General features: G+C 45.2%; 1 protein-coding gene across 4 annotated transcripts in view; it reads left to right on the top strand.

Moving 5' to 3' along the window:
* The first annotated feature begins 2,925 nt into the window (after nucleotides 1–2,925).
* FANCA (FA complementation group A) overlaps nucleotides 2,926–26,440 on the top strand; it is a 37,032-nt gene continuing 13,517 nt past the window's right edge. Inside the window, exons 1-22 of one of the 4 annotated variants that reach the window (XR_014528521.1) lie at nucleotides 2,926–3,080; nucleotides 4,342–4,451; nucleotides 5,517–5,595; nucleotides 6,484–6,617; nucleotides 7,421–7,516; nucleotides 8,179–8,252; nucleotides 8,525–8,637; nucleotides 9,489–9,571; nucleotides 10,330–10,363; nucleotides 11,418–11,484; nucleotides 13,340–13,452; nucleotides 14,995–15,071; nucleotides 15,939–16,080; nucleotides 17,259–17,392; nucleotides 18,356–18,466; nucleotides 18,726–18,821; nucleotides 19,087–19,146; nucleotides 21,776–21,864; nucleotides 22,881–22,941; nucleotides 23,169–23,218; nucleotides 23,878–23,954; nucleotides 25,908–26,018. Coding sequence is in view for 2 of the 4 variants with exons in the window: in XM_083513496.1 (XP_083369622.1) it covers nucleotides 3,044–3,080; nucleotides 4,342–4,451; nucleotides 5,517–5,595; nucleotides 6,484–6,617; nucleotides 7,421–7,516; nucleotides 8,179–8,252; nucleotides 8,525–8,637; nucleotides 9,489–9,571; nucleotides 10,330–10,363; nucleotides 11,418–11,484; nucleotides 13,340–13,452; nucleotides 14,995–15,071; nucleotides 15,939–16,080; nucleotides 17,259–17,392; nucleotides 18,356–18,466; nucleotides 18,726–18,821; nucleotides 19,087–19,146; nucleotides 21,776–21,864; nucleotides 22,881–22,941; nucleotides 23,169–23,218; nucleotides 23,878–23,954; nucleotides 25,908–26,018 (1,948 nt within the window). In the remaining 2 variants the exon portion in view is untranslated. The remainder of the gene's footprint in view (nucleotides 3,081–4,341; nucleotides 4,452–5,516; nucleotides 5,596–6,483; nucleotides 6,618–7,420; nucleotides 7,517–8,178; nucleotides 8,253–8,524; nucleotides 8,638–9,488; nucleotides 9,572–10,329; nucleotides 10,364–11,417; nucleotides 11,485–13,339; nucleotides 13,453–14,994; nucleotides 15,072–15,938; nucleotides 16,081–17,258; nucleotides 17,393–18,355; nucleotides 18,467–18,725; nucleotides 18,822–19,086; nucleotides 19,147–21,775; nucleotides 21,865–22,880; nucleotides 22,942–23,168; nucleotides 23,219–23,877; nucleotides 23,955–25,907; nucleotides 26,019–26,440) is intronic. The other 3 variants (XR_014528522.1, XM_083513496.1, XM_083513497.1) reach the window with 3 other exon arrangements.

The raw sequence follows: 26,440 nt of genomic DNA, 5'->3' as shown, positions 1-26,440 counted from the left end.
ATGGCCAATGGGCAGGGGTGATAAAAGCAGGGAGTCTAGCAACATCTGAAGGGCCAGAGGCTATCCACCTCTGCCCTAGACCTTTCTTCCACTTTATTTTAAATGAGTACATCCAAACCCAGGGTCTTGCTGCAGCTACTCAGCAAGGAGCTATCTAGGTTTGTTGCTCCAAGAGTCATGGTTTGTTTCTTTACCATCACTATATTATCTAGGTACATAAGGAGCTGCAACTTCTTCATCTAGCTCAGTATTACCTGCACTGACTGGCAGTGGCTCTCCAGAGTTTCAGACAAGAAACAGTCCCAACCTTAGCTGCAGATGCTGGGGACTGAACCTGGGACCTTCTGCTTGCAAGACAGATGCTATACCACTTAGCTATGGACTTTCCCCAAACTGCAACAAAATCTTATGTAGCTGCAAATGCAGTTGTGTGCATCATCACTTTTTGCCCTTCTCTCTCCTTCCTCTAGTCCAGCCTTTATCAACTTTGGGTCTCCAGATGTTGTTGGAATACAACTCCCATCATCCCTAGCTAGCGGGGCCAGTGGTCAGGGATGATGGGAGCTGTAGTCCAACAACATCTGGAGACCCAAGGTTGCCTCCTGTGCCACACTGCGGTTGTACGTTATTGGGGCAGGAAGCAACCTTTTTTTGCTTATCCTTCAAAGCACCATGTACAGCTATAACACCATATAAACAGCTATAAACCCAAGTGAGACAGATTCTTCCTGCAAGAACGAGAACAATGAAGTAAATGGATACCTTTTATTACTAAGTCAAAGTTTACTGTCAAGTTTGTGGTAACAGCATTTTTATTTCAGGGTGGGGGGCAACCTGGTTGTCACCTGTATGACATGGACCTGGGCAGTTTCTGATATGTTAGCGGAAAGCACAGCAGGTGAGAATCTCCATCTCCAATCCTAACCTCACGCACCTAGAAGTAAGTCCCACTGAATTCAACAGGACTTACTTCTGAGTAGACATGGTTAGGTTTGTGCTGCCAGGTTAACTTTGCTTCCAGTTTCAGAAAGGAACCGCCACTTCAATCTCAGATGCTGACAGCAATTATTCTTTTTAAATATTTTATTTTCTAAATGAACAGCAACAACAAAATAACTGACAGCAATTCTTCATGTCCTTTTGGTCTAATCCAGCAGGGCTCTTCTCCTTGTAGCGGACATGTCCCCAGGCTGAGCCAATGGGGTTCTTGATCTTGACTATTCACCCTCTCAAAACCTTAACAGCAAGGAGCTATTTGATCCATGCACATTTCACGACTGGCCCAAGCCGTAGCAGAATATGTGCTTCTCCTGTCCTTCCCTTGCCAGCTGCAAGGTCATGTTTTGCTCCCCTGGAGGAATAACACTCAGGGGGCAAAGTTGGCATCCCAAGAAATCAAGTTTCCTCCCAGCGCTCCCCGAGGCATACTTTGACTGGGCCAGGAGATGGCAAAGGGTCAAGGCAAATAGGACAAGGGAAGAGTCAGGGAAAGGCAATTAAAGTATCTCCTGACAGTTCCAACAGAAGCCAGTTTTCTTAATTGGTCTCTTGGAAAGCGAAACCAAGCCTGTGCTTGCTCCTCAGGACATGGTCACCGGGTTTTTCACTTGTTTGGCCGGTCACAGGCTCCAAATGAATTAGCAGGACGCGGCACTTGGAATGAGGAACTGCAGCAGCTAATGGGCACTTGGGCCAACCTGAACACATTGCAGATGGGAACCCAGCCAGTCCTGCTGAGAGAAAAACCACAGAAGTTATTCCTGCTAAAGCAGCACACTGTGCAGTTAACTACCTTATGGCCTCTTCGGCAAAGTGCCAGAGGCTTCTGCTTTTTCTTTTGTGTGTGTGTTGCGGGGGGGGGGGGGGGGAGAGAAGAAACCAGCTACTGCCGTTTTTGCCAAGCTGTCCCCCTCTAGATCTTTTGAACTACCATTCCCATCAGCCCCAGCCAGCAATGGGAATGGTGGTCCAAAACATCTGGAAAGGGCCAGTCTGGCAAAGGCTGAGCTATTGTAAAGGGACCCTTCTAGTCCAACCAAACTGCAGCAATTGCGTTCTCTTCTCCTGCCTTTAACACACTGCACATATTTTCTTTTTTTAAAAAGAAACAATATATACTGCTTGATCGCTAAAAAAAACACCTCCATCACTCTACTAAAAAATAAAACATTGAACTTTTAAAAAATGTTAAAAACAACTATTTAAGATATTAAAATAATAGATTTAGGAATAAGATAAAAATCAGATTAAAACACATATCAGCATTCTGCTTATCTGGATAGGCTTGCCTACACAAAATTGTTTTTAGCAGGACTGAAAACAGTCATGGAGCCTGCCTGCCTCATGTCAATGGGCAGGGGAGTTCCGGAGTGTAGGTGGTGCCACACTTAAAGATCAATTTGTTACAAAGGGCGGAAGAGTGGTGCCTGCAATAGTGCCAGTTCCGCATACGCTCAAAGGGCTTTCCTTCCACCCCCGTACATATTATGTGCTTCTGAATGTCCTGGCTCTTATAGGGAGTCACCTTTCATTAAACTAACACACTCAAGCTGCAGCCTCTCAGGCAAGGCGTTCAAATATTTGCACACACCCCTAATAACGCAGCGGTGGCCGCCCTTTTGATAAATGCAGCTCCAATTCCCAAAGATGCAACAGATCTTTGCAACAGATTTATAGGCAGAACTCTCAGCTAAACCATAACCGGGGTGGGTGGGTGGGTGGGAAGGGGAGCTATCGTCCTCCCATGCCGGAATTAGTGAGCCTTCTGCTATCCCAAGGCGTCTGTCTTCTACCCGCCCCGCCCCTTCCACGGCTCGCTCAGCAATGACAGCGGGACGGGCGCGGCCTAATGGTGGCTCCCCTCCCCGACCTTCCTCGCCGCCACTCTCAAAATGGCCACAGCTCTGCTTTAGGAAACGGCAAAGGGCATGCCTCCAGTTCTTCTTCCTATTGGGCAAAGGCGCCCTGCTGGCGGCCAATGAGGGCATAGGGCGCGCTGGTTGGTTGGTGCGCGCGCGCTCGGAGAGCCGAAGGGAAGGAAGCGATGTCTGCGGGAGAGAGAGCCCTTTCTGCGCTCCTGGGTAGGTCGTAGTAGTTGCACTCTGTGTATGCTCAGAAGCTCTCCTTAGAAGGGGTGCAGCTCTTGCCCAGTGTGTTTGTCTCTCTTGTTGTACATTGTATATGCCCAGAAGCTCTCTTTACTAGAGCGGCAGTGTGGAATGAGCCCTGCTCTGTGTAGGGAGAAGTACTTTGTGCATGTTCAGGGGCTCTGTTGACTATTATAGAAGAGGTACTGTGTTGAGCCTCTGGCACAGAAAGCTGATTTGGGGGCTGAACCTGAGAGCAAACTAAAGTTTAACGCTTGTTATGCAACCCTCCAACAGCTCAGGGCCTTCTCACAACCACCCTGAGAGGTGTATTAACCTGTAATGTGAGCATAGGAAGCTGTATCGTTATAAAAGGTTTGACAGTTTGTTCATGTAGCCCAGTACTGTCTATTCCAAAAATAGGGAATGTGTGGTTCTCCAGATGTTAGTTGGACTACAGCTCCCATCATCCATCATCCCTGATCATTACATTGATGCTGCATCCTAAGCTCTTTGTGGACATGCCTCTGCAGTGATTGCTACTCACCTATGGAATGCCCTCCCCAGGGTTAGTAAGGCTCTCCCTAATAATGTTGGATTCAGGTAGGCAGCCGTGTTGGTCTGAAGCAGTCAAAATAAATTAAAAAATTAAAAAATTGTCCAGTAGCACCTTAGAGACCAACTAAATTTGTTCTGGGTATAAGCTTTCATGTGCATGCACGAAAAGATATCTGAAGAATGCATGTACATGAAAGCTTATACCCAGAACAAACTTAGTTGATCTCTAAGGTCCTAACAATGTTGAATAGAGGTCAGGGGAGTGCTGGGAGAGGGAGGCTTGCCCAAAATGGGACTTGGATCCTCAGAAATGTTAACTTTAAAAAACTTATAGAAGAAAAGTTCTCTGTTTCTTCCTTACTCCAGAAGCTTCTACAACACCCATGTTGTTCAGGAGGGCCCCTGGACCTCTTGAGAGGCTTTTCAGGGGGCACCGGGGACTACAGAGGGAAAGAGAGAATGGCAAACTTTCCTTCTATGAACTTCCTTGGGTTATCTTAGGATCCCATCCCTCGTATTTAAAAGTGGCTACTGGAAATGGAAATATTTTCCCATTCTCCATCAGGATGCACAGAGTTCAACTCAGCTTGAACCAATTACCATACCATACCACCTTAGCAAAATTTAGTGGCATGCCTTCTTGGGCTAAGATTTCTTTGTTTCTCTCAATCCACCCTCCCTACCCCTCCCAAAAAAGCTGGAAGATCCAAGAAACAGAAATGTGAACGTAAAAATGAACAGAAGCTGAAGGAGGCAGCTCTTCATATTTTGAGTTGCCATCACAATTTGGGTGACCTGTTGCTTGAGGTAAGAAAGTAGCAGTGTTGACTTCCAACAGCTTCCTGGTGCCTGCTTTGCTCCCATTGAACTTCAGTGTTGTGTTTATGTTCCTGGTTTAAATTGTGCTTCTGGACAGGAGTCCTCAGTATGCACTGGGGGGTAAATACAAATGACTAAAAATAAATATCTGGAGTTGATTCTTATTGGAGAGAGAATAGTAAGTCCACGGGGAGCAAAATTGCCTTACAGTGGCAGGCCTAAGCATCCTTACTCAGAAGTAAGTCCCACTGAGCTGAGTGGAGCTTACTGCCTATTTATTGTTTGTATTTTATGAGATGCCTCAGAAGATAAACTCTTTAGGCATTGTACAAGAAATAAAAACAGCAATGAAACCATACTTCAATAAAAACCCACAATCATCTTAAAATACAAACGGTTGCATAAAAGCCAGATACAAAAACAAAAAACAGCTCCATAAGATACCTTCTCTAAACTCAGTAGTAAAAATATAAATTCCCTAGAGGAAAGTATGTTTAGGATTGCAGCCTTAATTTCTTACGAACATTTTCTACCCTACTACCTGTTAAGTTTCCTTTAATCATAAAATGATTGTCCTTTAAAAAAGAAAATGTGTGGATAAATATCTGAAACCTGCCGAGGCCACTGGGTGTTGTTCCTGCATTCTGCTTCCTTTGGACATCATCTTATTCTATGAAACGGGAGAAATTATTTGAATAAAGAAATATGCAGATTTGTCGACCGAGTAAGTCCCCTATCTATGGAATGTTCTCCCTTTCTCTTCACCGACCTGTTTGCCCTCCTAATGTTTTGGACTACAACTCCCATCAGCCCGGGCCAGCATTGGCTAGGGCTGATGGGAGTTGTAGTCCAAGGCACCTGGAGGGCAACAGATGAGTAAAGGTTTCCTTCTTCCATTTCAGAGAATTTTGGCATTTCCTTCTGGACTCCCAAATGTTTGCTGTGCAAGTATGCCCAAGCATTTTGCGGTTGCATCTGGAACAGGCTAGGTTATATTTGATAGCATAAGTAATAAACAAGATGAACATGTCTCTCTGTGTGTTATTTTTACAGGTGGAAAGTTCAGAGTGGAACAAGCAGCTACTTTCCTTTAGTCCAACCAATGAAGCTTCCGTTCCAGAACAATTTGTGGGTGGGTGCAAGAGATTATCTGTTTTGCCAGAGGGAGCTGCTGAAAATCAAGTTACCGTGTTTTTCACTCTATAGGACGCACCTTGTTTTAGAGGGGGAGAACAAGAAAAAAAATTCTCCCCCTCTCTGCGCAGCACCCCTTCAGCGAAGCGGCAGGAGAAACGGAGCCCCTTCCATATCTCCTCCCGCTTAGCTGAAGGGGCGCTGCGCCTTAGCTGAAGGGGCACCTACCATTGAGCGAAAGGAACCCGAAGCCTCCAGAGCGCGGTGGGAGCTCCCGCCACGCTCCGGAGGCTTCAGGCGGCTATATTTGAAGCTTGGAGAGCGAGAGGGCTCGGTGCGCACTGACCCCTCTCGCTCTCCAGGCTTCAGCGAAAGCAACACGAAGCCTCCGGAGCGCAGCGGGACTGCTCCCACTGCGCTTCGGAGGCTTCGCGTTGCTATCGCTGAAGCCAAGAAGCCTGCATTTGCTCCATAAGACGCGCACACACTTCCCCTTGATTTTTGGAGGGGGAAATGTGCGTCTTATAGAGCGAAAAATATGGTAATCCATTCAGAAAAATAAAAATATTCAGATCAACATTCTGTCTAGTCTGGTACTATCAACAGCAACTGGGAGCAACAATTTGCCAAGTTTGGGGACAATGACCTTTCCTAACCGTAGCCTGAGCCTCTTTTTTTTAGCTAGAAATGCTGGAAATTTATCCTGGGAACTTTTAAGAACAAGATGTGTTTTCTCCCTTGAAATATATCCCCTCCCACTTTCTGTTTTAGGTGTTATTGTTAAGGTTCAGGTGCAAGAATGGATAGGCTTAGGTTGCACAACCTGTCCCTGCTAACCCTGTTTCCCCTCTCTTTTCACATTTCTATCTCTGATATTACATTCTAGTCTCAGCATTGCAGGATCAGGCCTTCATGTTGGGTGTGCCAGTGGAAATCCTGTCAGCCAGAATAGCTGCTGGAAACATTGAGAAGATCTCTGCTGAGTCTGGTCCAGCTGTGCTGCTGAATGCAGAGCAGAGAGTAAGCAGGAAGGAATTCCATTTCTGGGCATGGCAAGAGTGGGAGAGAAGTTCACACCCCCATCTTGCTGCTATTGTCTCTTAAGTATAAACTGTAAATGTTTATCAGAGGAACTAACTGTAAATGTTTATCAGAGGAACTAAAGGCTGAGGTTGGCAACCTATTTCCTTACACAGAATGCCACCTCAATTAGAGGGTCTGCAAACAGGAATTATGACATTCATTTGGGTTTACCTGCAGTTCCTCTGTGATGAAAGTGAAATATTTTTAGCTCATGCTTCATTTGCTGTGGTCATGTCCAGATGTTTTGGACTACAACTCCCATCAGCCTCAGTATCTTATATCTATGCTGCCTGGGGGTGATGTGAACTGTAGTTTAAAACATCTGGAGGGTATCATGTTGGGGAAGGCTGTTGGGGGCAGCTTGGCAACTTCCATCTGAGGTTTCTGTGACCTACTGATGTCTGATTGGCCTCTGGGAATTACAGTAGGTGAGCTCTCCCTGCAATTCATATGGGATTTCACCCCCTCCCTGAAATTGAGAAATAGCTCAGCTCATATCTAATACATTTCAAATGCCCTGAAACCTCCATGAGCCTCGCTGCACTGCTTTCCTTGTACGCTGCCCTCTTATAGTCCATTTACTTCATTGCCCCAAATCCCTTTCCCCTTCACTTTACCTGTCTGGTACAAGCTGCTGCAAGGAGAGGGGAAGGAGGGAGATAAAGAGTCTGCACCCTTGAAAGCTGCTGGCTACTTATTATCATTTTTTAAGTTAACAGCACTTTTTTCTTCAATTACAGAAAAAGTTGTCATGCTTGCTTCAGTCTCTGAAGGATTTGTTAACGCACAATGCTTTCTGCCGTTTGCGGTTTGCTCAAGAAACCTGGAAGTTGCAAGTAAGAATGCTTTAGAAATATGGGGTGTTGAGAGAGAAATGCTACATACCAGGGATGGGGAACCTGCGACCTTCTGGACGTTAGTGGGACTCCAACTTCCATCAGCCCCAACCAGTGGTCAGGAATGATGGGAGCTGTAACCCCGCCACATCTGGGAGGGCCACAGATTCCCCACTCCATCTATAGACACATGTGCTGGAAAAACATTCCTCATATAGCTTCACTCCTCTTTGATGCCTTAATGCTGACAAGCGCCTTTACATTGTTGGGGAGAAATGCAGGATTCCTCTTCTGATGCCAGCAAACAATTTAAGTAGCAAACTTAAGAGCGCAGGCCTCTTAATAAACTCTTAGCATTGTACTACTTAAATAATACTTGGCCCTTGCCAGCTATCCTATTGCCTCTGAGCTTTATTTATTTTTATTTATTCATGCAAAGTATTTATATACGGATCTCTCACAAAATGTCAGGACAATGTCTTCATAACTTGCCACAGCTGAGGCAGCAAATGGGTTGTGGTTAGATGTGGGCCTTCAGCAACTACATGGGCCACACTAATCAGCTGTTGAGCCTTAGCCGAGTGGCTGAGCTATTTGGTTGTGGGTGCTTGGCCATACCTCTTTGTGGGTCCTGAACTTCATGGTAGCGTTATTTCCCCCAGAGCCCACTCATTCTGGAAGTTGCATGGCAGTTACACAGAGAGAACATTGTCAGCCTGGAAGAGCTGCTGGAGAAGTAAGTAGAGGCTGCCAAGACTTGCTAGGATTTTGGGCTTGACATGAAATATGGTCAGCTCTTTGGCCACCTCGTCTGTGGCAGCTTGTATTTTACACTCATAAGATAAAGGTGCATCTGACAAGGCTGCACATAGAGCGCTAAGCAAGATTTGCAGTGACCCAAAAGATTTGCAGCTTTAGGGTGTGTGGGGGGACGGACTTGTGGGTCAGGGAAACAGTCCCTAGAAAAAGATAATATTGGGAACTGCAGTTGGTCTTGTCTCTTCTCAGTAATCCAGATGCTCCTGCGTTGGAGGAGTGGTTGTGCAGTTGTCTCTGTCGTCTTTGCCATCAAACACAAGATCCTTCCTTGGACACAGAGACACTGCGGTCCATGCTTACAGGCAAGCTCTGACTTGGAACACAGTTGGTATGGGGCAGTTGGTGGGGCGGGGGGTTGTTAGTTGTTGGCTTCTGTGGGGATTGAAGGCAGTGGCCATTGCACATTGGTAAGCCTAGGAATCCTTCTGAGGGCTGGATGATGCCAGTCCATCTCTGCCTTCTGTGGGGTGTTCTAGGCCAGGGTTGGGGTGGCTTGTGGCCCTCGAGATGTTGAATTCCAGCTCTCATCAGCCCCAGGAATATGCCAGTAGTTGGGAGTTGTACTCCAGCAACATCTGGAGGGAGAAAAGTTACCCATCTCTATTCTTGATTTTCATTCCTTCCCTGCATAGTCCTTTAATTGCCTGGGAATTAAACAACCTTCCCTAGCTCAGCTGGTCTTTGACCCAGAATATCCTGACTAAGACGACTCAGGGTCTGATGATTCTCCTCATTAACAATTTAATTTTTATTTCTTCAGTGATTAAACTAATAAACCAAAGGTGAACCCTGTTCTGTACAGAAGGGATTTCCAGACACCATTTGTTGCCTTCAGCCTTCCTTTGTTCCCTCTATTTATTTATTCATTGGATTTATACACCACCTTTCTGCCGAGGTACTTAATGTGGTTTACAATTTAAGCACTAAAACAAATGCATTTTGTGAAATGAAGAGAGTCCTCTCCTGCCAACTGGGAACTGATGGTATATGTGCTCCCTGGCCTGAGCTCCCTTGCTTTTGCCTTCCTTCAGGGCATGCAGGTCTTCAGCAGCCCTCAGGGAAGATGGGCAAGGAGCTGCCCTTTTAGATTATCTTCCTTTCCCTTTTGGTATGCTGGGAGTATGCTGACAGTGGCTTTGCTCTTAATTTGTAGACTTTGTGACTGTGCTCCTTCATAATGGATTTCAGAAAACATTTGAGATGGGAAAGAAGCTGCAGTTGCAGAAAATCTCCAAAGTAAGGACAGTGCATAATCACTAAGTGTTGTGGTTCTTAATAAAATGGTTTTTGGCACACCAGTGAGATGAATGAAACTAGAGTCTCAGCAGCAAGAGCTTAGTTCTCCCTTCATCTTCCGGTAAGACTGGGACACACCCCTGTCTGAATTTCTGGAGATAGGTTGCCAATCAATGTAAACAGTACTGAGCTGGGTGGATCACTGCTCTGATTGGTACATATGAGGCAGCTTCCTGTGTTGCTAGCTTGCAGCCCATAGACAAGGCAAGTCAGCAGTCCTAGCCCTCAACAGTGAATCTGTGGACCTTGGGAATTTTTCTGAAAGCTCATGCAAGCCTCAGGATGCAAGATGATGCTCTCCCAGAGTCACTGCCTTCTGTTCCAAAGCCTGCACTTGCTTCCTCATCCTTGTTTCTTTCCACCAAAGAGGTGGAAAGGAGAGGAAGTCAGTTTTGGCAATTTCTCTGCCTCTGCCCCCATGTCTTCCCAAGAGGGTTCCCCAGACCTCTCAAGTAGCGTTAAGGAAAGGAGGAGGGCCTACGGGGAAAATGACCTCATCCCCTGTTCTACTGACTGATGCCTTCCATCAAGGAAGGGGGCAGCACTGCATTGAAGCCTGTGCACTTAACTGATTGACAGATTTATTTCCCTTTACATTTGAAAGAGGCAGAGCATCTTAGAGTCTGTTATGTGAACACATCTAATGAAAAGCTAATAATTATATTATTATATTTTTGTGTTAAAAAAAAAAAAAACAGGTCTGCTGTGCTGTACTTGAGAGAATGTTGACATGTAAGTGGTGCCTGTAGAAGTAAATTGCATTGGGATCTAAATTATAATTACACCTCAGTAGAGATACTTCTCCCTGTTCTGACGGCTGGGGGTGTTGTTGACATGCTGGAATGTGCTGTGTATGTAATTAGCCTTTCCAGATACCACTGCATTTGAAGAGAGCTGGGGATTGCTAATAAAAACGAGCTGTAATGTGAAAGAGGAGTAGCTGGAATGATCTCATGTTTTGACTGCTGCCTCGTAGTTGGCACTAATTCTTTTCTAAATGAGCATTTATTATCTGCTGGAGTTTGAGAACGAACCGCAAATCGTCATGTTGCACATTTCTCTGAGCTGTAGTAACACCCCTGGGACCAGGGTTTCATGTGCTTGTGGATGGAGGTGAATTCCAATGTCCTGCAACAGGGTAATCCAATGCAGCATTTGTGCTGGCGGAAACTCGTTGCACAATTTGTTGTGCAATGAAGTTACCAGCAACCTTCTTATGCATTTTCTTGTGCAACAATGTTTTGCTGGTATGAAACATTTGGCTACCTGAGCAGGTGTACCACTAAGTGAGTTTTAAGTTAGCGACTACACTGCATCTGTTATTTGTTGCCATGTGCTTCAGCTGTTTCTTTGCACGGCAACAGGAAGGCAGGAAAACCTGTAAATCTTTGGGTTCCAGGTCACCTGGTGCTTTTGTTTGTTCTGATTGCCTTTCCCCCTCTGTTCATGTGCAGCCCATGTTCATTTTAGAGGCGCTTGGCACAACAAATCTTCCTGCCCCAGTTGCTTCTGGAGTATAAACATTAGGGCAACCTTTCAGAGCTAAATCTGTGCACGTCAAACCTTTTAGAGTGGTTCAAGGTCAGGGTTAATTGTTTCCAAGTCTTTGCCTCTTAAGAAATTGTTCATAATAGCTTCAACGTGAGAAGAATTGCTCCTTTCCACCACTCTCCTAATGAGGTCATCTCCTTAAATGTGTGCCTCCCAAACGGCTTCTTCCATATTGTGGGTGGTCCTTTCCAGCTGTGTTTCCCACTGAGGCTACTTTGTTTTTGTTTCTCTTTAGGGGTGCTCGATGCTGCGGCTGAAAAAAAGCAGGAAGAGGCCTCCACACTGAAGGCAGTGAAGTGCTGGTAAGGGGCCATGCCCCACTCTAGAGGTTTTGCAAAGAACAGCGGGTTATGCATGGCTATGAGAGCGGTGAAATGGTCAGGGGGAGCACTTCTTAACTATGCAAGCACATCGTTTAATACAGGGCTAGGGAACTGGTGGTCCAGCAGCCCCAGACACCATGGCAAGTGGTCGGGGATGGTGGGTTTTGTACTCCCAACAATATCTGGAAGGCCAGAGGTCCCCCACCCTAGGTTTCATGGAATGTGGCCTGCAGTTTCAGTTCCCTTCTCACCCTAAAGATACAAAAGTCATTTGTGTTGTGTGATAACCTCAGTGTCCAGCAGCCATTCTCTGTAAACTCCATAGATGGTCCCCTGTTTTGGTGCAGTGTCCTAGTGCTTATGTTCTTTATCTGTCAGTCCTGGCCAATGTGCAACTTGCAAAGGAAATCCTAGGCATTGTTTTTAAAGTCCACAAATCATTGAAGCAGTTGTGACTGGTGATGTTTTACCTTGAGCTTCCTATGCCAGAGTTACTCTGCAGGATGCAAACTGCAGGTGCCACCTCCTTTCTCTCCTTATCTGCCTATTTATAGCACCCAGTTAGTTCAGTTCCTGGAAGTTGGTATGTTTAAACCTTTTCCTGGTCATCTGCATTCCTTCCGAGTTCCTTCCCCAACCCCCATTCCTTGCTTTTGTGCAACAGGGTTTGTGTGTGTGTGGTGAGGGAATCTAGTGTAGATAGAAAGATAATTTATTACGGTCGGAGACCAGCTTATAAAACACACTTGGGGGTACAATCCCAGAAGGAAAACAAACATTTAAAACAATGTACAATAGTAAATTTAAAATTTATATTATAAATGCGATAAAACTTTAAGATAAGCTACCGCAGAGAGATGACCCAGAATACACCCACAGAATCGAGTTTGCGGATTTTCTTAACAAACTAGTTTGAGTCGGGGGATGGTCTGCGCCTACAGATCTGTACACAGAATCTGATGACCATCTAGGTCACCTTACGATCTTTGCCTAACAGGAAAAGGTCGATTTTTTGCTTTTCTGGGAGGTCAGCGAGGCTCACCAGCAGGGGATCAATGGTCTCACTATGTGCCTCTTCATAAAAGGGACATCTAAAGAATAAGTGCTCTGGGCTCCCTATATCCCTCAATGAACAGGTGCAAAGTCTCTGAGCATATGGGACTTTTTAAAAGGATCCTTCCAGGACCGGCAAGGGCAGATCCAAGCTTCTGGAGAGTGTAAAAGCCCTTCTTGCATTTTTGGATATGAGAAAGAAGAGATATGCTGCTGGTGCGGCTATATCTCTCTCGATTTCTCCAATTTTATAGTCGGGGCACCTTGAGCAGTCCTGTTGTCTCTTGGTGTCTATGATTCTTTGCCTAACTGTAGCTTTTGCTTGGCCCAACCCCAGACTTAGGAGGGCTTGAGGGGCAAAACCCAGTTTCTGAAGGGTGTTCAGGACTGCTGTCTGCCAGCCTTACTGGAACTGGTCGCAGAGGATCAGTGGGGCTATTCCTCGGGGGAGCAGATTCAATGTCAGCCACTTGTAGATTGATGTTAGGCAGATATAAGTCTCCACTCTCATCATCCCCGTTTCTAGTCTAACCCATGCGTTTGAAACGCATCTGGGGACTTGTAGGAGAGCTCTAAGGGGTTTGGATTGAACTCTCACAAGGGGGGAATCTAGTGTATTTTTTCTGCATATGTTAAAATGGATAAATATTTACATTCATTTTGACAGCCCTCCTAGTGAATGTCTTTATGCTGAGAAAATTGGAGCCATTATCAGCAGTTCACCTCTGATGAGTCATTGTTCTTGAGCACTGAGACTTAGAGGTTCCCTTTCCATTTCCAGGCTCTGCGTATTTGGCATGACGGCATCCCAAGGCACAGTCCCTCCGGAGTCTCTGCATCACTTCTTTAGTCACACCTTGACCCAGGTTCTTACTTACAACGCTCAGCTAACAGGTGGGGTTTCCTATCAAGGGAACTGGGAAACAGACCTGTAGAGAAGATGGGTTTGGAAGTCAGTGCCCCAGTTAGCACTGAGTGTGAATTTAAAACAAAGCTTTTATAAATGGATGTTTAGACACGCACCCTTCCCTTAAGATTACGCCAGATTTCTCCATGAGTTAATGGCAGTAGTACTGGCATTGTAATTTTGTCTGTCTCATTTGTTAGAAATGCCACAAAATTAGGGAATGCTGGAAGTTAATGTTGACCAGTATACAATATATGACTGGTTACATATTACGTATGTTGGGAGTAATAATTAAATGATGTAATGATAATATGTATTGTTGATGTGTTTGGTGATGTATTACTGGTTTTAGAATGATTTTAGTTTGTTTGTTTTTATTTAAAAAAAGCTAGGACTCCAGGGATGTGAGAGGAGTTAATCATACTGGGCATAACTCTTTATATACCTGATGTAGAGCTGGGTGGTGATTTCAGGAGGGTCTGCTTTTCCTTCCTGCCATGCAAACAGCAACTCCTGAAAAGCCCCCACTCTTTGACCCAGGTCCTGCTACTGTCTCTAAAATGCCACCCCTATTTAATGTGGCCTTCAGAGATAGGCTTAAGGCAGGGGTGGCCATGCAGCTCCTTGCCTAAGTTCATGTGGCCCTCAGCTTGGTTTCAGAACCCCTCTGCCCAAGCTCACTGGGGGGGGGGAGGAGGAGAGAGCGAAAAGGAAGGCTGGCTCCCTCCACTTTGGGCTCTGACCCCACCCACTGCCAGCTTTCCTCCCCTGACAAATTGTCCTAAAGGCAGTGTAGCCCTTGGAAGTGGAGAGGTCCAGGCCAGAAAACATGAAGCCAGGGGCACGTGGGAGAAGTCGGGACTCCGGTGGAAGTTGGAAAAAGAACAGCTTAGGCTTGAATGCTCTCACTCCTGCTCCCTTAGTCTTTAAAAATTGGATTTCAGACTTCTTTTTTTAAAACCACTTTTCAGCTAAATAAGCTTATAACCAACTGGCTGCCAAAAGCAAAATACACATTGCTCTCATGCTAACAATTACTTTTCACATACTGTAAATGTTACAGTATGTTACAGCCTCCAGTAGAATGGCTGGCTATTAATCAGCCAGGGAGGTTGTCACCATTTAGCTCTTCTGGAAGATAGGAGAATTTCAGGAGTCACCTGAATGTTTACTAAGCCACAAGTCTGCTCTCGGAGCATCCTGCGGATAACTTGCTTTTCACTCATCCTATGTCATGTATTTCCTGAAAGGCAACCCTGCATTGCCCTATGGGAATGCAAACACCTCCATCACCGTGAACTCACAGCTTTTCACTCAGTGCCTTAGCAATGCAGCGAGCAGCGTGTGAAGGGGAACAAGTGAAAGAGGCCCTGGGCTTGATGGTTTTAGGAGTTGCTAGAAACAATTGACCTATTTGGTGAGGCATAAGCAAGGGAAGCCTTTCATATTTTGTTATCCTTTGGCAGAATTGCTCTTACTGGTTTGTAAAGTTAGATTTCCCCCCTTCCCTTTGTCTTCTCTGAACACAGCTTTCGAAGCCATTCATCTACAGAGAGACTGGAGCTTTGCAAGAACCAGCTCGGTGCTCACCATGCTGTACCGCAAAGTATGTCTCTTCCTTGTGGGATCTGACCAGGAACACCACACATTTTAGCACAACTCTTGTTTATTATTATTTCCTGAAGCTCGTGCAGCTTACTGGAACTGTACTCTTTGGTACAGTCCCTGTAACATGATATGTGCTGCGTCTGGGCTTTTCAGAAGTAGCATGCTTCAATTATAGCAAAATTGGAGCCTGCTCTCTTTCACGGAACAAAAAAAATAAAAGCCAATAGCTTTGTAAGCTGAGGCCAGGAAACCAAACAATGCATTGGGGAAATGTTGTTTGTGCCAAGAGGCTTGCAAAACAGAATGGGGATATCAAAAGGGAATGTGCAAGCAAGGAGAAGTATCCAGGGTGTTCATCTGTGTTTGCTTGCTTGCTTGCAAGGAAGGGAAGCCATTTGGCTCTGGCCTTAGAGAGGATTCATCTCTCCAGGGCAGAAAGCTTGGATAAGAGTTCTTTTCTCAGTTCTGCTTATATATAGACACTTCGCTTCTGCTAAATAGCCTCACGGGCAGCTAGCTTTGAAGGTCCTGCCTGACTCACCATCTTATGGGAGAGATGCAGAGTGACACTGACCAGGAAACCAGGCGGTTGGTGTGGAGAATTACAGTCCTGGGCAGGGAAGTCTGGATCCAGTGGCTCTTCAGGCGCACTGGCAGTATAGAGATCTCTTGGTGGAAGTGGGAGTTCCTGCCTCCCCTGCTCCTCTGGGTTGGGTTTCAGGTCTGAAATATAGGAAGCTGCCTTAGGATGAGTCTAACACTGATCAGCAGTGTGATGGTCAGGAGTGAACCATGAATGTGTTCTTGGGTGCTCTGCCCCAGCGTCCTTTGATTCCAAAAGGATTTTCGCTTCCTTCCCTTCTAGTTGTTTGTGGTGTTCAAAGCAGAGGAGCTGACGCATCATTTGCAGTTGGTCTTAGAGACAAGCGAAGTGAATTGGCACCATGTCCTTTCCTGTGTGTCTACATTGTTAGTCTGTCATCCTCAAGCACAACACTTGATTAAAGGTATGTTTGGAGAAGATGTCTGGGCTGCTGCTGGTCTTTCAAGCGCAGAACCAACAGACATGAGAGGAAAATGGCTGGTGTGATCCAATGCTCACAGCTGCTTGTTTGGTGTTTTAGAAATATTCGCAAATAATATTGGCTTCTCTGCCAAATATTATCAGTTTGACTTGGATGGCTTTGCCAAGTCTCTTCTCTCTCTTTCTCTCTCTCTGAATTTTTAATTTAGCTGTGGGTCATTATGTTGAGACTATTTAAACTGCTATTTATTGCGGCTTAAACTGCCCCCCGGAGGGGGGCATATGCTCATATGTTTGCAGTACTGTGCCAGGCCCCATTCTGCAGAAAACGGCTTTTTCCATTACCTTTGGAAGGCTGGAAGTGCATGCTCAGGTATGAGCATTAATATATAGAGATTTAAATGTGGCTGTATAATGTTGGAGCTTTAAAACGCTTTAAGTGGTTATGAGATCAGTACTGTATGTGTTTGCTTACTTTTAAAGAAAATACACATATCCGGCTCTTCTTCTGAAAACCGATCCCAAACTAAAGTTAGCAAACAGTAAAAACAATCAAATCAAAATGCTCAGTGAAGATTTAAACTAAAAAGCAGCAACACTGTAGCAGTAGATGCAATAGGAGTCTGCAAGAAGAAGAAGAAAAGGACTTCCCCATATTGTAGTAGCAGCATCAGCAGAAATCAGTAACTATTCTCCTGAGAGAGCTGCCTCTTTACCAGGCAGCTAAACGTGTTTAATGATGGTGATAAGCAATTATTCCACAATAGCCATATCACAGCAAAAAAAAGACCTTTCTTACGTACCCTCCACACATCTGTCAGCTGAGGGATATGACACAGGAGCTCTGGTGTTGATCATTGGACTAGAAGGGAGACCTACCTTCAGATCCCCATACAACCATGAAGCTCATTGGGTTGTTTTGGGCCAGTGGGAAAGAGTAGCACATTTGCTACTTGGCCTGTGAACTGAGACAACAGGGTTGTCTGTTATTGTCTACAGCAATTTCCTTGGCATTTTTTAATTGCAAAAAAATTATAATACAAGGGTATTCAATGTCTTGTTTGATCTTTTAACAGAGGGTTGCCTTTTTGTTTTTTTATTAGCATCCAGGTTTCCCCATAGGTATGTAATATTTTGGAGGCCTTGTTGTGCTTCTTCTAGACCTCCTGGACCGCCTGTTGAGAAAAGCCTTTGAGGACTATGACCTGGAAAACATGATCACTGCATTCATAATAGTCCGCCAAGCAGCCTTGGAAGGCCCTGCGATATTCATGTCTTATGCAGAATGGTTTAAGGTAAGAGCAAATGGAAGACGCTTCCCAAATAAACTTGTTAATGCCAGACACAAGGACGGGGTGTGTGTGTGTGTGTGTGTGTGTGTGTGTGTGTGTGTTGAAGGGTATCCAAGCTTCTACAGGAGTGAGCTACTGTACCAGAAACTAGGATTTGAAGGTGCTTTGCATTTGGCTGGGATGGGTCTGAAATCAAAACGGAGCAAGGCTGCATTAGCACAGCAGGAATTTGGCATTCCTGTTCAACCCACACCTTCATTTATCCAAATGGCAAAGGGAATGCGGAACAGAAAACTCAAAATGTAAAAACATTATAAATCAAACTTGGAGTGAAAAGTGGCTGGATCAGCTCCATAGAAGAATCCCAAGAGTGCTGGGGGGGGGGGACCTGTGGCCCCACAGAAGATGTTGGGCTCTAACTCTTCTTGGACTATGATGCATTTTGAGTCCAGCAACATCTGGTGGGCCACAGGTTCACACCCCCCCCCCGCTATAGCCGATTGCAAGTTTCCTACAGTGGCCCTCCAGATTATTTTTAAGCCCACAAACAGGGCATAAGAGCACAAGCCCTCTCCTGCTCTCTCCCCATCCAGTTGGAGAAGGGCCATAGCTCAGTGGTAAAGTATCTGCCTTGCAAGCAGAAGGTCCCAGGTTCAATTCCCAGCATCTCCAGGTTAGGGCTGGAAGAGACTCTCGCCTGAAATCCTGGAGAGCCTCTGCCAGTCAGTGTAGACAATGCTGAGCAAGATGGACCAACGGTGTGACTTGGTATAAGGCAGTTTCCTAGGTGGTGTGCAGTAGCTCTAGTCCTACAGGTAGCACAGTCATTGACACCTTTTCCGCCATGCATTTGCCTTTTCTCCTTTTAAAGCTGTCTAAGCTGTCTACATCTTGCAGTAATGAATTCCCTCGTCTCAGTGATGGGCATAGTTTAACAGTCTTCTGTGTGTTGCTGTCGCTTTCCAGGCTGCCTTTGGGAGCAGCAGTGGCTTCCATAGTAGCAGTAAGAAGGCCTTAGTCTTCCTCTTCAAGTTCCTGTCGGAGCTGGTGCCCTTGGAAGCCCCTCAATACCTGAAGGTGAGACATGGACAGGATCTTGCCACCTATTTTTAGATTTTAACTGCTGCTTGAACTTCTAGGAAGTGGAAAGTGCTCTATGCTTTTTTTGTTTTGTTCATATGCATACAAAAAGGCAGCATGCAGTGTACATGTGTACAATAAATCTTGCATCTGTCCTCTGTAGCCCATACCTTGGGAGGGAATGTGCAAAACTGCTAGGGGCATCCAATGGGCGTGATGACTGTGGGCCTAACCTTGATTTGAACTGTCTCTCTAGGTCCACATCATGCACCCGCCGTTCGTACCCATCAAATACCGCCCCTTTCTTCTGGAATACATCACTCTCGCCAAAACCCGACTGGCTGATTTCAAGGTCAGTGAAGGGCTTCTTCCATTTCTGGGGCTCAGCCTCTTAAAGAGGGAGGTGCAGGGGCTCAGTCAGCTACCTGGAACCTGCCTCCTCGCTTGCAGATGTGCAGGGGATGCTGGCAGCATTTGTGCAGGGTACGAAAGGTAAGATTAGCCCCGGAGCTGTCGGAAACCAGTTCTAGGGATGAGTCTTGTTTTGCACTAAGCCCCCTGCCCTTTTCCACCACCATGCCTTCAGCTGTGCTCCTTTTTCTTTCAACTCTTTCCAGGTAGCAATAGAAGACATGGGTCTCTATGAGGATTTGTCTTCTGTCAAGGAAGCTGTGCAGGTACACAAGAACCACCTGGACTGACCCCATAAGTATAATTTCTATGACTTGCTGCTGTGGTAACTTCTCTCAAGTGTAGACTTGACCTTAATAATTGGTTACATGGGGAGAACATTAACAATATGACTTTACAGTGGTGCCTCGCAAGACGAAATTAATTTGTTCCGTGAGTTTTTTCGTCTAGCGAATTTTTCATCTTGCGAAGCACGGTGTCAGGAAAGTTTTGGAAAAGCTTCAAAAATCACCAAAGTCTTCAAAAACCTCAAAAAAGGCTACCACACCACGTTCTATGAGTTGCTCCTCGAAGTCGTCGCAACTGTATTAACGGTGTTAAGAAAAAGGAAACAAACTTGCAAGGTGTTTTCGTCTTGCGAAGCAAGCCCATAGGGAAATTTGTCTTGCGAAGCAGCTCAAAAAACGCAAAACCCTTTCGTCTAGCGAGTTTTTCGTCTTGCGGGGCACCACTGTACAATGTTTCTTAAGGCTTACAACTGCTACCGTGATGCATCTTAAGGTTATAACATGGAGAACCAACGTGAGGGTAGGCAGATGTTGCTGGACTACAACTCCCATCATCCTCCCTGGCTATTGGCCATGTTGGCTGGGACTGATGGTAGTTGGAATTGGGTAGCATCTGAAAGGCACCACATTGGTTGCTTCTGAACTGCAACACTAGCACTGCAACATGCATGCTGGACTTGGGGGTGGAGAGGGGAGTAAAAAGGCTCTGTTGAAGGGTAAAGTTGGCATGTATTGACTTGGAGAATTTCTGTTCCACCCTTCCACTATTTTAAAAGCTGATATTCAAGGTAGATTTCCTCAAGTTCTATTATCATTTTATTTATATTATTGCTTGGTTGCTCTGTAACCCTGCACTTTCACGGGTTCTTGGGGCAGCTTAAAAAAGTTAAAATTGCAATTTAGATAAAAATTAAAGCAAAAACATTAGGGCACCGTAATATAAAAGGAGCCAGTGTAATTTAAAACAGACACGAAGCAGCACAAAAACGTAAATGAGTCAAGGATTAAAAGGCCTGAGAAAATAAAAAAGACTTTGGCTGGTGTTTAAATGACATAAAACACAAACAAATTATGCATTGCTGTAGATAGGACCGGCACAAAGCAGCAGGATCAGCCATTTTGCACTAACCAGGCAAATTAAAAGCTTATCTGAAAAAGGAAGGTCTTAACTTGGGAGCAGAAAATTGAGAGAGTGAGAGGGGCCAGCAGTCCTCCTGAAGAGGAAGGGAATTGCACGATTTAAATGTGGTCAGAAAGAAGTTGCTCAGAGGGAGTGAGGAGGTAGCCGGGAGCTAAGCCAAGAATGGGGTCTCTCTGAGCACCATGAAAACTACCTTGCATTATCAATGCCCTTCTTCAGCTTCACATCTGATGAGCAATTACCAAATGTTGAAGCAGGCAAACTCTTTTACTAATCAGAGCTCAGGGTTTGTTTGTTTTTTTGGGGTGGGGGCACATTACTCCAGGGCTTCCGCTTCAATTTCGGAGGCTTCCCTTGGGGTCTTTCAAGGGCCTAACTTGATCTTTCCCACCTCCCTTTCCCCCTGCACTTTTGATGCTCATTCTCTACTCAGAATCTCACCTCTCCTGACGCCCGCAGGGCTTAGAACTCGTGGCCTTACTTTGAAAGGAGGCAAAAGCTTTAATTACACACGGTCAGGGGAAAAAAGGGTGGGTGACAGCAGCCTTGTGTTTGAGCATTTGCTTGGTAGCTGTAGGTGGGTAGGCTCTGCATGCAGGTGATCTGCGGTGCTCAGCACTTCCTCAGCACTCAGCATTGAAACAGAGGAAGGAAACCTAGTATGGAAATACAGCTGGCAGATGAATGAGCCATGTAAAATGTTTGCAGACTGGTAACTTTTGCGCAGTTATGTACAAGGCAGGCAGAAAAGTGTAAGTGGGTCCAATTTTAATCTCCATGACAAAAACGAACCATGACATTCCGGTTCGTTTAGTTTGGACCAGCATTATTCTATTCATTTATTTCTACAACTTTGTCTGCAGTCTGATCAGAGATGCTGGAATTTACTGGTGGAAATGCAGCATAACAAATTTGGTCTTTTTCTTTTAAGTGTGATACATAAAAGCTGTTTGCTATAGCTATGTTTGTTTTCAGGGAGTTCTTATTTCAATTTATCAGTGTATCCTGCAGGAAAGGTTGCTTTTCATTCCTCTTATGTCTCTGTTGGGCCCTGTTGAATGTCACAGAATTTATTTCCTTGGCTCTTGCTGTTTGCAGTTTTTATTGTGGCTGCTTATTTGTACCAGACCCAAAACAGCATTATTTCTGCCTGACTTTACCCAGAGCAGCCATTTACACTTAACAGCAGAATCTTTAAGTCCCAAGGCATAAAATATATGAAATTTGGAAGATACACTTGAGTATCTTTTACCTGACTGTGATCTTATTCTGCTCCTGTTATGCTGTCTTAGTTCCCCATCACCAAGTATTTGTTATGCAGCTGAACTGGCCATGTCTCCCATGGGACAGAAAAAGCAGTCACAAAGCACAATAGAGCAGGAAAGGAAGACTTGGATCAGTTGTGCAAAAAGAGATAAAAAACATTTCTTCTCTCCTCTGTTGCTTCTCTCTCTCTGTGTATGCCAGCCACACTGCCAGGCACTTCATGGTGTTGAAAAGGCCATTCAGATATTTGAAAACACCGGAAAGATCCCAACTAGTGTGATGGAAGCCAGGTATGATATCTTCATCTCCCAGCTCCCCCAAATATTCTGTTCCGGGAACATATCAAACAATATAGTCAGGAAAAAAGGCTTTAGAAGAAGAAGAGCCGGAATTGCTGTCTAAAATAATAATAATAATAATAATAATAATAATAATAATAATAATAATAATAATACCTGTTGGTAGCTGTTTGTCTAGTGTTTGCCGCTGCATGTGGAAAGAATGTGGAAGGAGGAAAAGAGCCGAACACCCATGAATGGTGGTTCCCCAACTCCAGTTAAAAAGGCATCCTTTGGAAACATCCCCCCAGGAACATAAGAAGAGCCCTGCAGGATCAGGCCATTGGCCCATCTAGTCCAGCATCCTGTTCTCACAGTGGCCAACCAGATGCCTGTGGGGAAACCCGCAAGCAGGATTCTCCTCTCTTGAAGTTTCCAGCAATTGGTCTGGCACAGTCCCCCTCTTGTGCATTTCGCTCAGGGCAGGGGGGAAATTGTGGGGCTTGTGGCCCTCAGATTTCAGCCCAGAACTTGCTTGTTCTGTTGCCCTTGAATGGACCCGCTTGCCTTGAGGAAGCTGCCGTGGGCTGCAGCTGAGGGGGTGCCTGGCTCCCTGTGAATGCCCCAATGAAGGAAAAAATGTTGTTGCTCTCAGGTCCTATTTGTAGTCTCCCTTGGGGGGCTCCTGGCTGCCCACTGTGAGAGCAGGGTGCTGGAGTAAGATGGACCCTTTTTAGTTTGACCCAGTTACTGCAGGGCTCTTCTTAGATTCTTATTCATTCGGTTCTGCAAAGGCTGCTTTGTGTTGTGTAGTCCTTCCTGTGGTGGAACTGCCCTATAGCTAATCATATCAATGGGTTATCATAACGACAGGCCCACATGCTGCGTTTTTGAAGTACTGTTTTTCTGTGTGATTTTTTGAAATAAAAACCAGTGGGTTTGTTTTAAGGCATTCCTAAAAATGTCAAGATGCACTTTGTGTTCCAGATGTGATTAATTTCTACCGCATCTGCCTTCCTGTGTTTCAGCATCTTCAGACGGTCCTATTACACTTCGCGTTTTATTCCTGCTTTACTTGCGCCACGTGTGGTGAGCATCCTTCTTTTTGTTTCCTCCAATTTTGGGCGGCGAATGAAATTTTTTGAAAGTTTTGGTTGCTTTTTTGTTTTATGTATTCCTAAACTTATAGGTTACTGTTCTATTAAGCACATTAACACTCAGAATGAGCTGCAGCATAAAAAAATGTGCATCTAAATCATCAATGTTGAAACGGATATTAAAACACTATTTTTTTTTTAAAAAAAAATTAATTGCAGCTTCCTGAAACACCCGACTCCCGCATGGCTTTGATAGACTCCCTTAAGAGGTAAGGAAGTGGATTCTGAAAAGCTGCAATTGCTTTTTGGTATTAGAGGCTTCATACGGGGGACGTTTGACATCACCTGATGCGACTTTCCACGATGCTGAGTTATTTCTGCGCCTGCAGCCACGTAATGCAGTGGTGTTATGGTCTTACCACACTTCTGAATACCCCACAGACCTCTCTGCCTCTTGGGTCCACTGTTCTTGGTCTCCAGGTTTCCTTTGATTAACTGCATGTGCAAAAAAATATTCCCGTGTGTCACAAAATGGTCTTTATCTCTTTGGTTGCTTCCATACTGGAGCTGTTTTACACTTCTTCGGCTGTTCTTTTCTGCACTTATTGAGAAGTGGGATGACAGGAGAGGTTCCAGACAGTGCTTTATAACCAGCAATGCCTTTTCCTATGGCCAACATCCGTTTACATAATCATGATTAAGTTCTGTTCAACAAAAAGTTTTTCCCCCCTGATGTTAATTGAAAGCTTCCTGTTTGCAGCTCTGGCCCATTCTATTGCTTACTTGGTCAGCCAGTAAAAGGGGCCGCCACCTGCATGCCCTGGCTCACTTTAAAACATAGTTTGCATGTGACATGCCAACTGCGTCATGATGGTAACTGGAGGCTGGTTCGGTGGTGGCATAAAAACGCTTCTGTCTCCTAAAACAGGGCTGAGAAAATTCCCGTGAACATGTACGCCACTTATATTGAAGAATGCAAAGCTGTTAAAGAGAAGCTCTTGCAGGGTGAGAAAGATCTATTTGCCTAGTGGTAAGAATGAAGCAAAACAAATGCTGCTTCTTTGCTCACCTCCTCCCAGGTATTAAAACAAATACGATAGTGCCTCTTTTGTGGTTGTGTAGTGGGGAAATGCATTATGGAGGTGCTGGCATTTTCCTTGCTGCAAAGAGAAAGGGGGGATACTGCTGCTGAACCACAAACGTGATTCAGTGTGGAGCTTCCATGCCTGTTAATCTGCAATGTGGGCTGTGCAAGAAGCTCCCTGTGTTTTCTGCTACAATTCTGACAAAAGGTGAACTGGAGCTGATGCGTCCTGCTGCTGCCTCTAAAGAACTCTGGACCTTTCTACTTAATGTGAAAACTCAGATGCTGCTCTCAGGCTTGGGCAGCTTGAGGTCCTGAGTGCCAGAAATCAAGGGTGAAGTGAAGCTTTTTAGCAGCTTGCAGCAATCAAAAGGAATGATTTGTGTTCCAGATAAAGTGGGGACACTGGCCCCTAGTGGCTTTTCCATTAAATTCCTGGTGCTGTAGCAGAAGTGAATAAAACGATTTAGCCTGCTTTTGTCCTTTAATGCAGCTGGCTTGATATCGATGGAATTGCATTGCCTGTTAGCTCTAAAACGATCACTGTCTGTTATATGTAGCCTTGGGGCATCACGCCAGTGAAGCAGGATTAATGAACGGTGCTGCTAAATTAGCCTGGAGACTTCGATGTGCTGAGCTGGCTTAATACTGATACGTATGTGGAGATAAATTTGTTCAATTGCACAAATTCCAGTCCATTCTTTAGGTTGAGTGCCCTAAACCAGACCTAGAGAGGTGGTGCTGTGAGTCACTGTAGGTCAATAGTCTGCATACTGTCTAAGAACCTCGTTAAAAATGTGGGCTGTTACTCTTGCAAATGATCTTTTGAGGTTGCTCCATCAAATTAGTGGGGCTTCAAGTTGACAGTGTTTATATTACAGGCTGAACTAAAATGCACTTCCCATTGGGAGGAGGGGTAGCGAGACTATAACTCACTGGTGGAGAGCACACACTTTGCATACAGAACATCCCAGGTTCAACTCCCAGGCATCTGTGGTTAAAATGGGATCTGTTTGCAAGTGCTGATGAAAGACATTTCTCTGCCTGGGACCCTGGGGGTGTGTAAGGTTAAGGACTTTTATATTGGCCCAGGCATTTTGGATGGAATTGTAATTGGAGCTGCTGCTTTCTTCTTGTTGTCCATAGTTTGTAAACATGAGTTTTTAATCTGCTTTTTCATTTTGCTGTTGCTTTTATATTGCATTTATATTTATTGAAACATTTTAAAACTCAACTTGCATAAAATTACAGCCAGGTGGCAAACGCCATTCAAAATTATAGTAAGAATAATAAAAGCATCACTAAAATACTGGTTGGCAAAAAGAAATTCACATGGCTTGTCCGAATAACACAATTTTTAGGAGATCTCTGTAAGTTGGCAGGAATGATTCCTGCCAAACCTCTAGTGGCAAGGAGTTCCACAAAGGCAGGGCTTGCTGCACTAAAGGCTCAGTCCCTAACAGAGGCTGACCAAACCTCTGGGGTGTGGGGAACCCCAGGAAGTGGCCCATCAGGAGATCTCTGTGACTGAGGTGGAGCGTAAGGAATCAGATTGTTCTTAAGGTACTTGGGGCCCAAGTTCTTCAGGGCTTTGTGAATTAGCACAAGAACCATGAACCTGGTCCTGCAGCAAATTGGCAACCAGTGTAGCTCTCTCAGCAGAGGAGTTCCCGTCAGCCTGCTCCTGTAAGCAGTCTTGGCCATTCATATATAGCAGTTTGTATGTTGGGTAAATAGCTTGCACCATTTTGTACGCTGCCCTAGAACCTTCTGAAGGGCAGTTAAGAAACATTTTAAACACAATAGAAAATTCTGGGCTAACTTTACAAATAGCTTGATCCTGGCATAAGACAGCAGCAGCTTCTTGTGTTCAGCAGATGAATCAATGGAAATTGAGGCAAGTGATCTCAGGGAGCCCTTGGAACTTCTAAAAGCTGAACTTGACACACTGAGGCTGCTTATTACAGACCAGAATAAGCATGATGGTAAGTGAAGGCAATCGGGTGGCAAACGGGGAGAGAATGGGGACGAAACAGCACAGAACGCGTCTGCAAAGCTGCTTTGGCAGATGACTTGAGCCTGTATCAGACGTGTGATATGTTTGTGGGCCTCACGCATCATCAGCCAACTTCAGGGGTAAAAGACAACCCCAAGGGGGAGACTGCAGATCCCTGGGGTAGCTGGTTGGGCAAGGGGAGATGAACCAGGCATGACAGTCCAGAAGGTGCAACCTGGCCTACTCAGGGGGTGGCCAAAGGGCAAATGGAACTGCTGTGGTGGAAACTGTCACGCAGCTCCAAGTGGCCACAGTGGGAAGAGGTGGTGTGAGGGCTCCAGCAGGATATTATGTCATCCCCTTCGACTTAACATGGCTTGTTTTGGTCAGTGGGCCAAAGCAAAGCCATTG

This window comes from Podarcis liolepis (assembly GCF_965112155.1).
Source record: "Podarcis liolepis genome assembly, chromosome: 7".
Lineage (NCBI taxonomy): Eukaryota > Metazoa > Chordata > Lepidosauria > Squamata > Lacertidae > Podarcis > Podarcis liolepis.
This window is presented reverse-complemented; position numbering and strand designations above follow the sequence as displayed.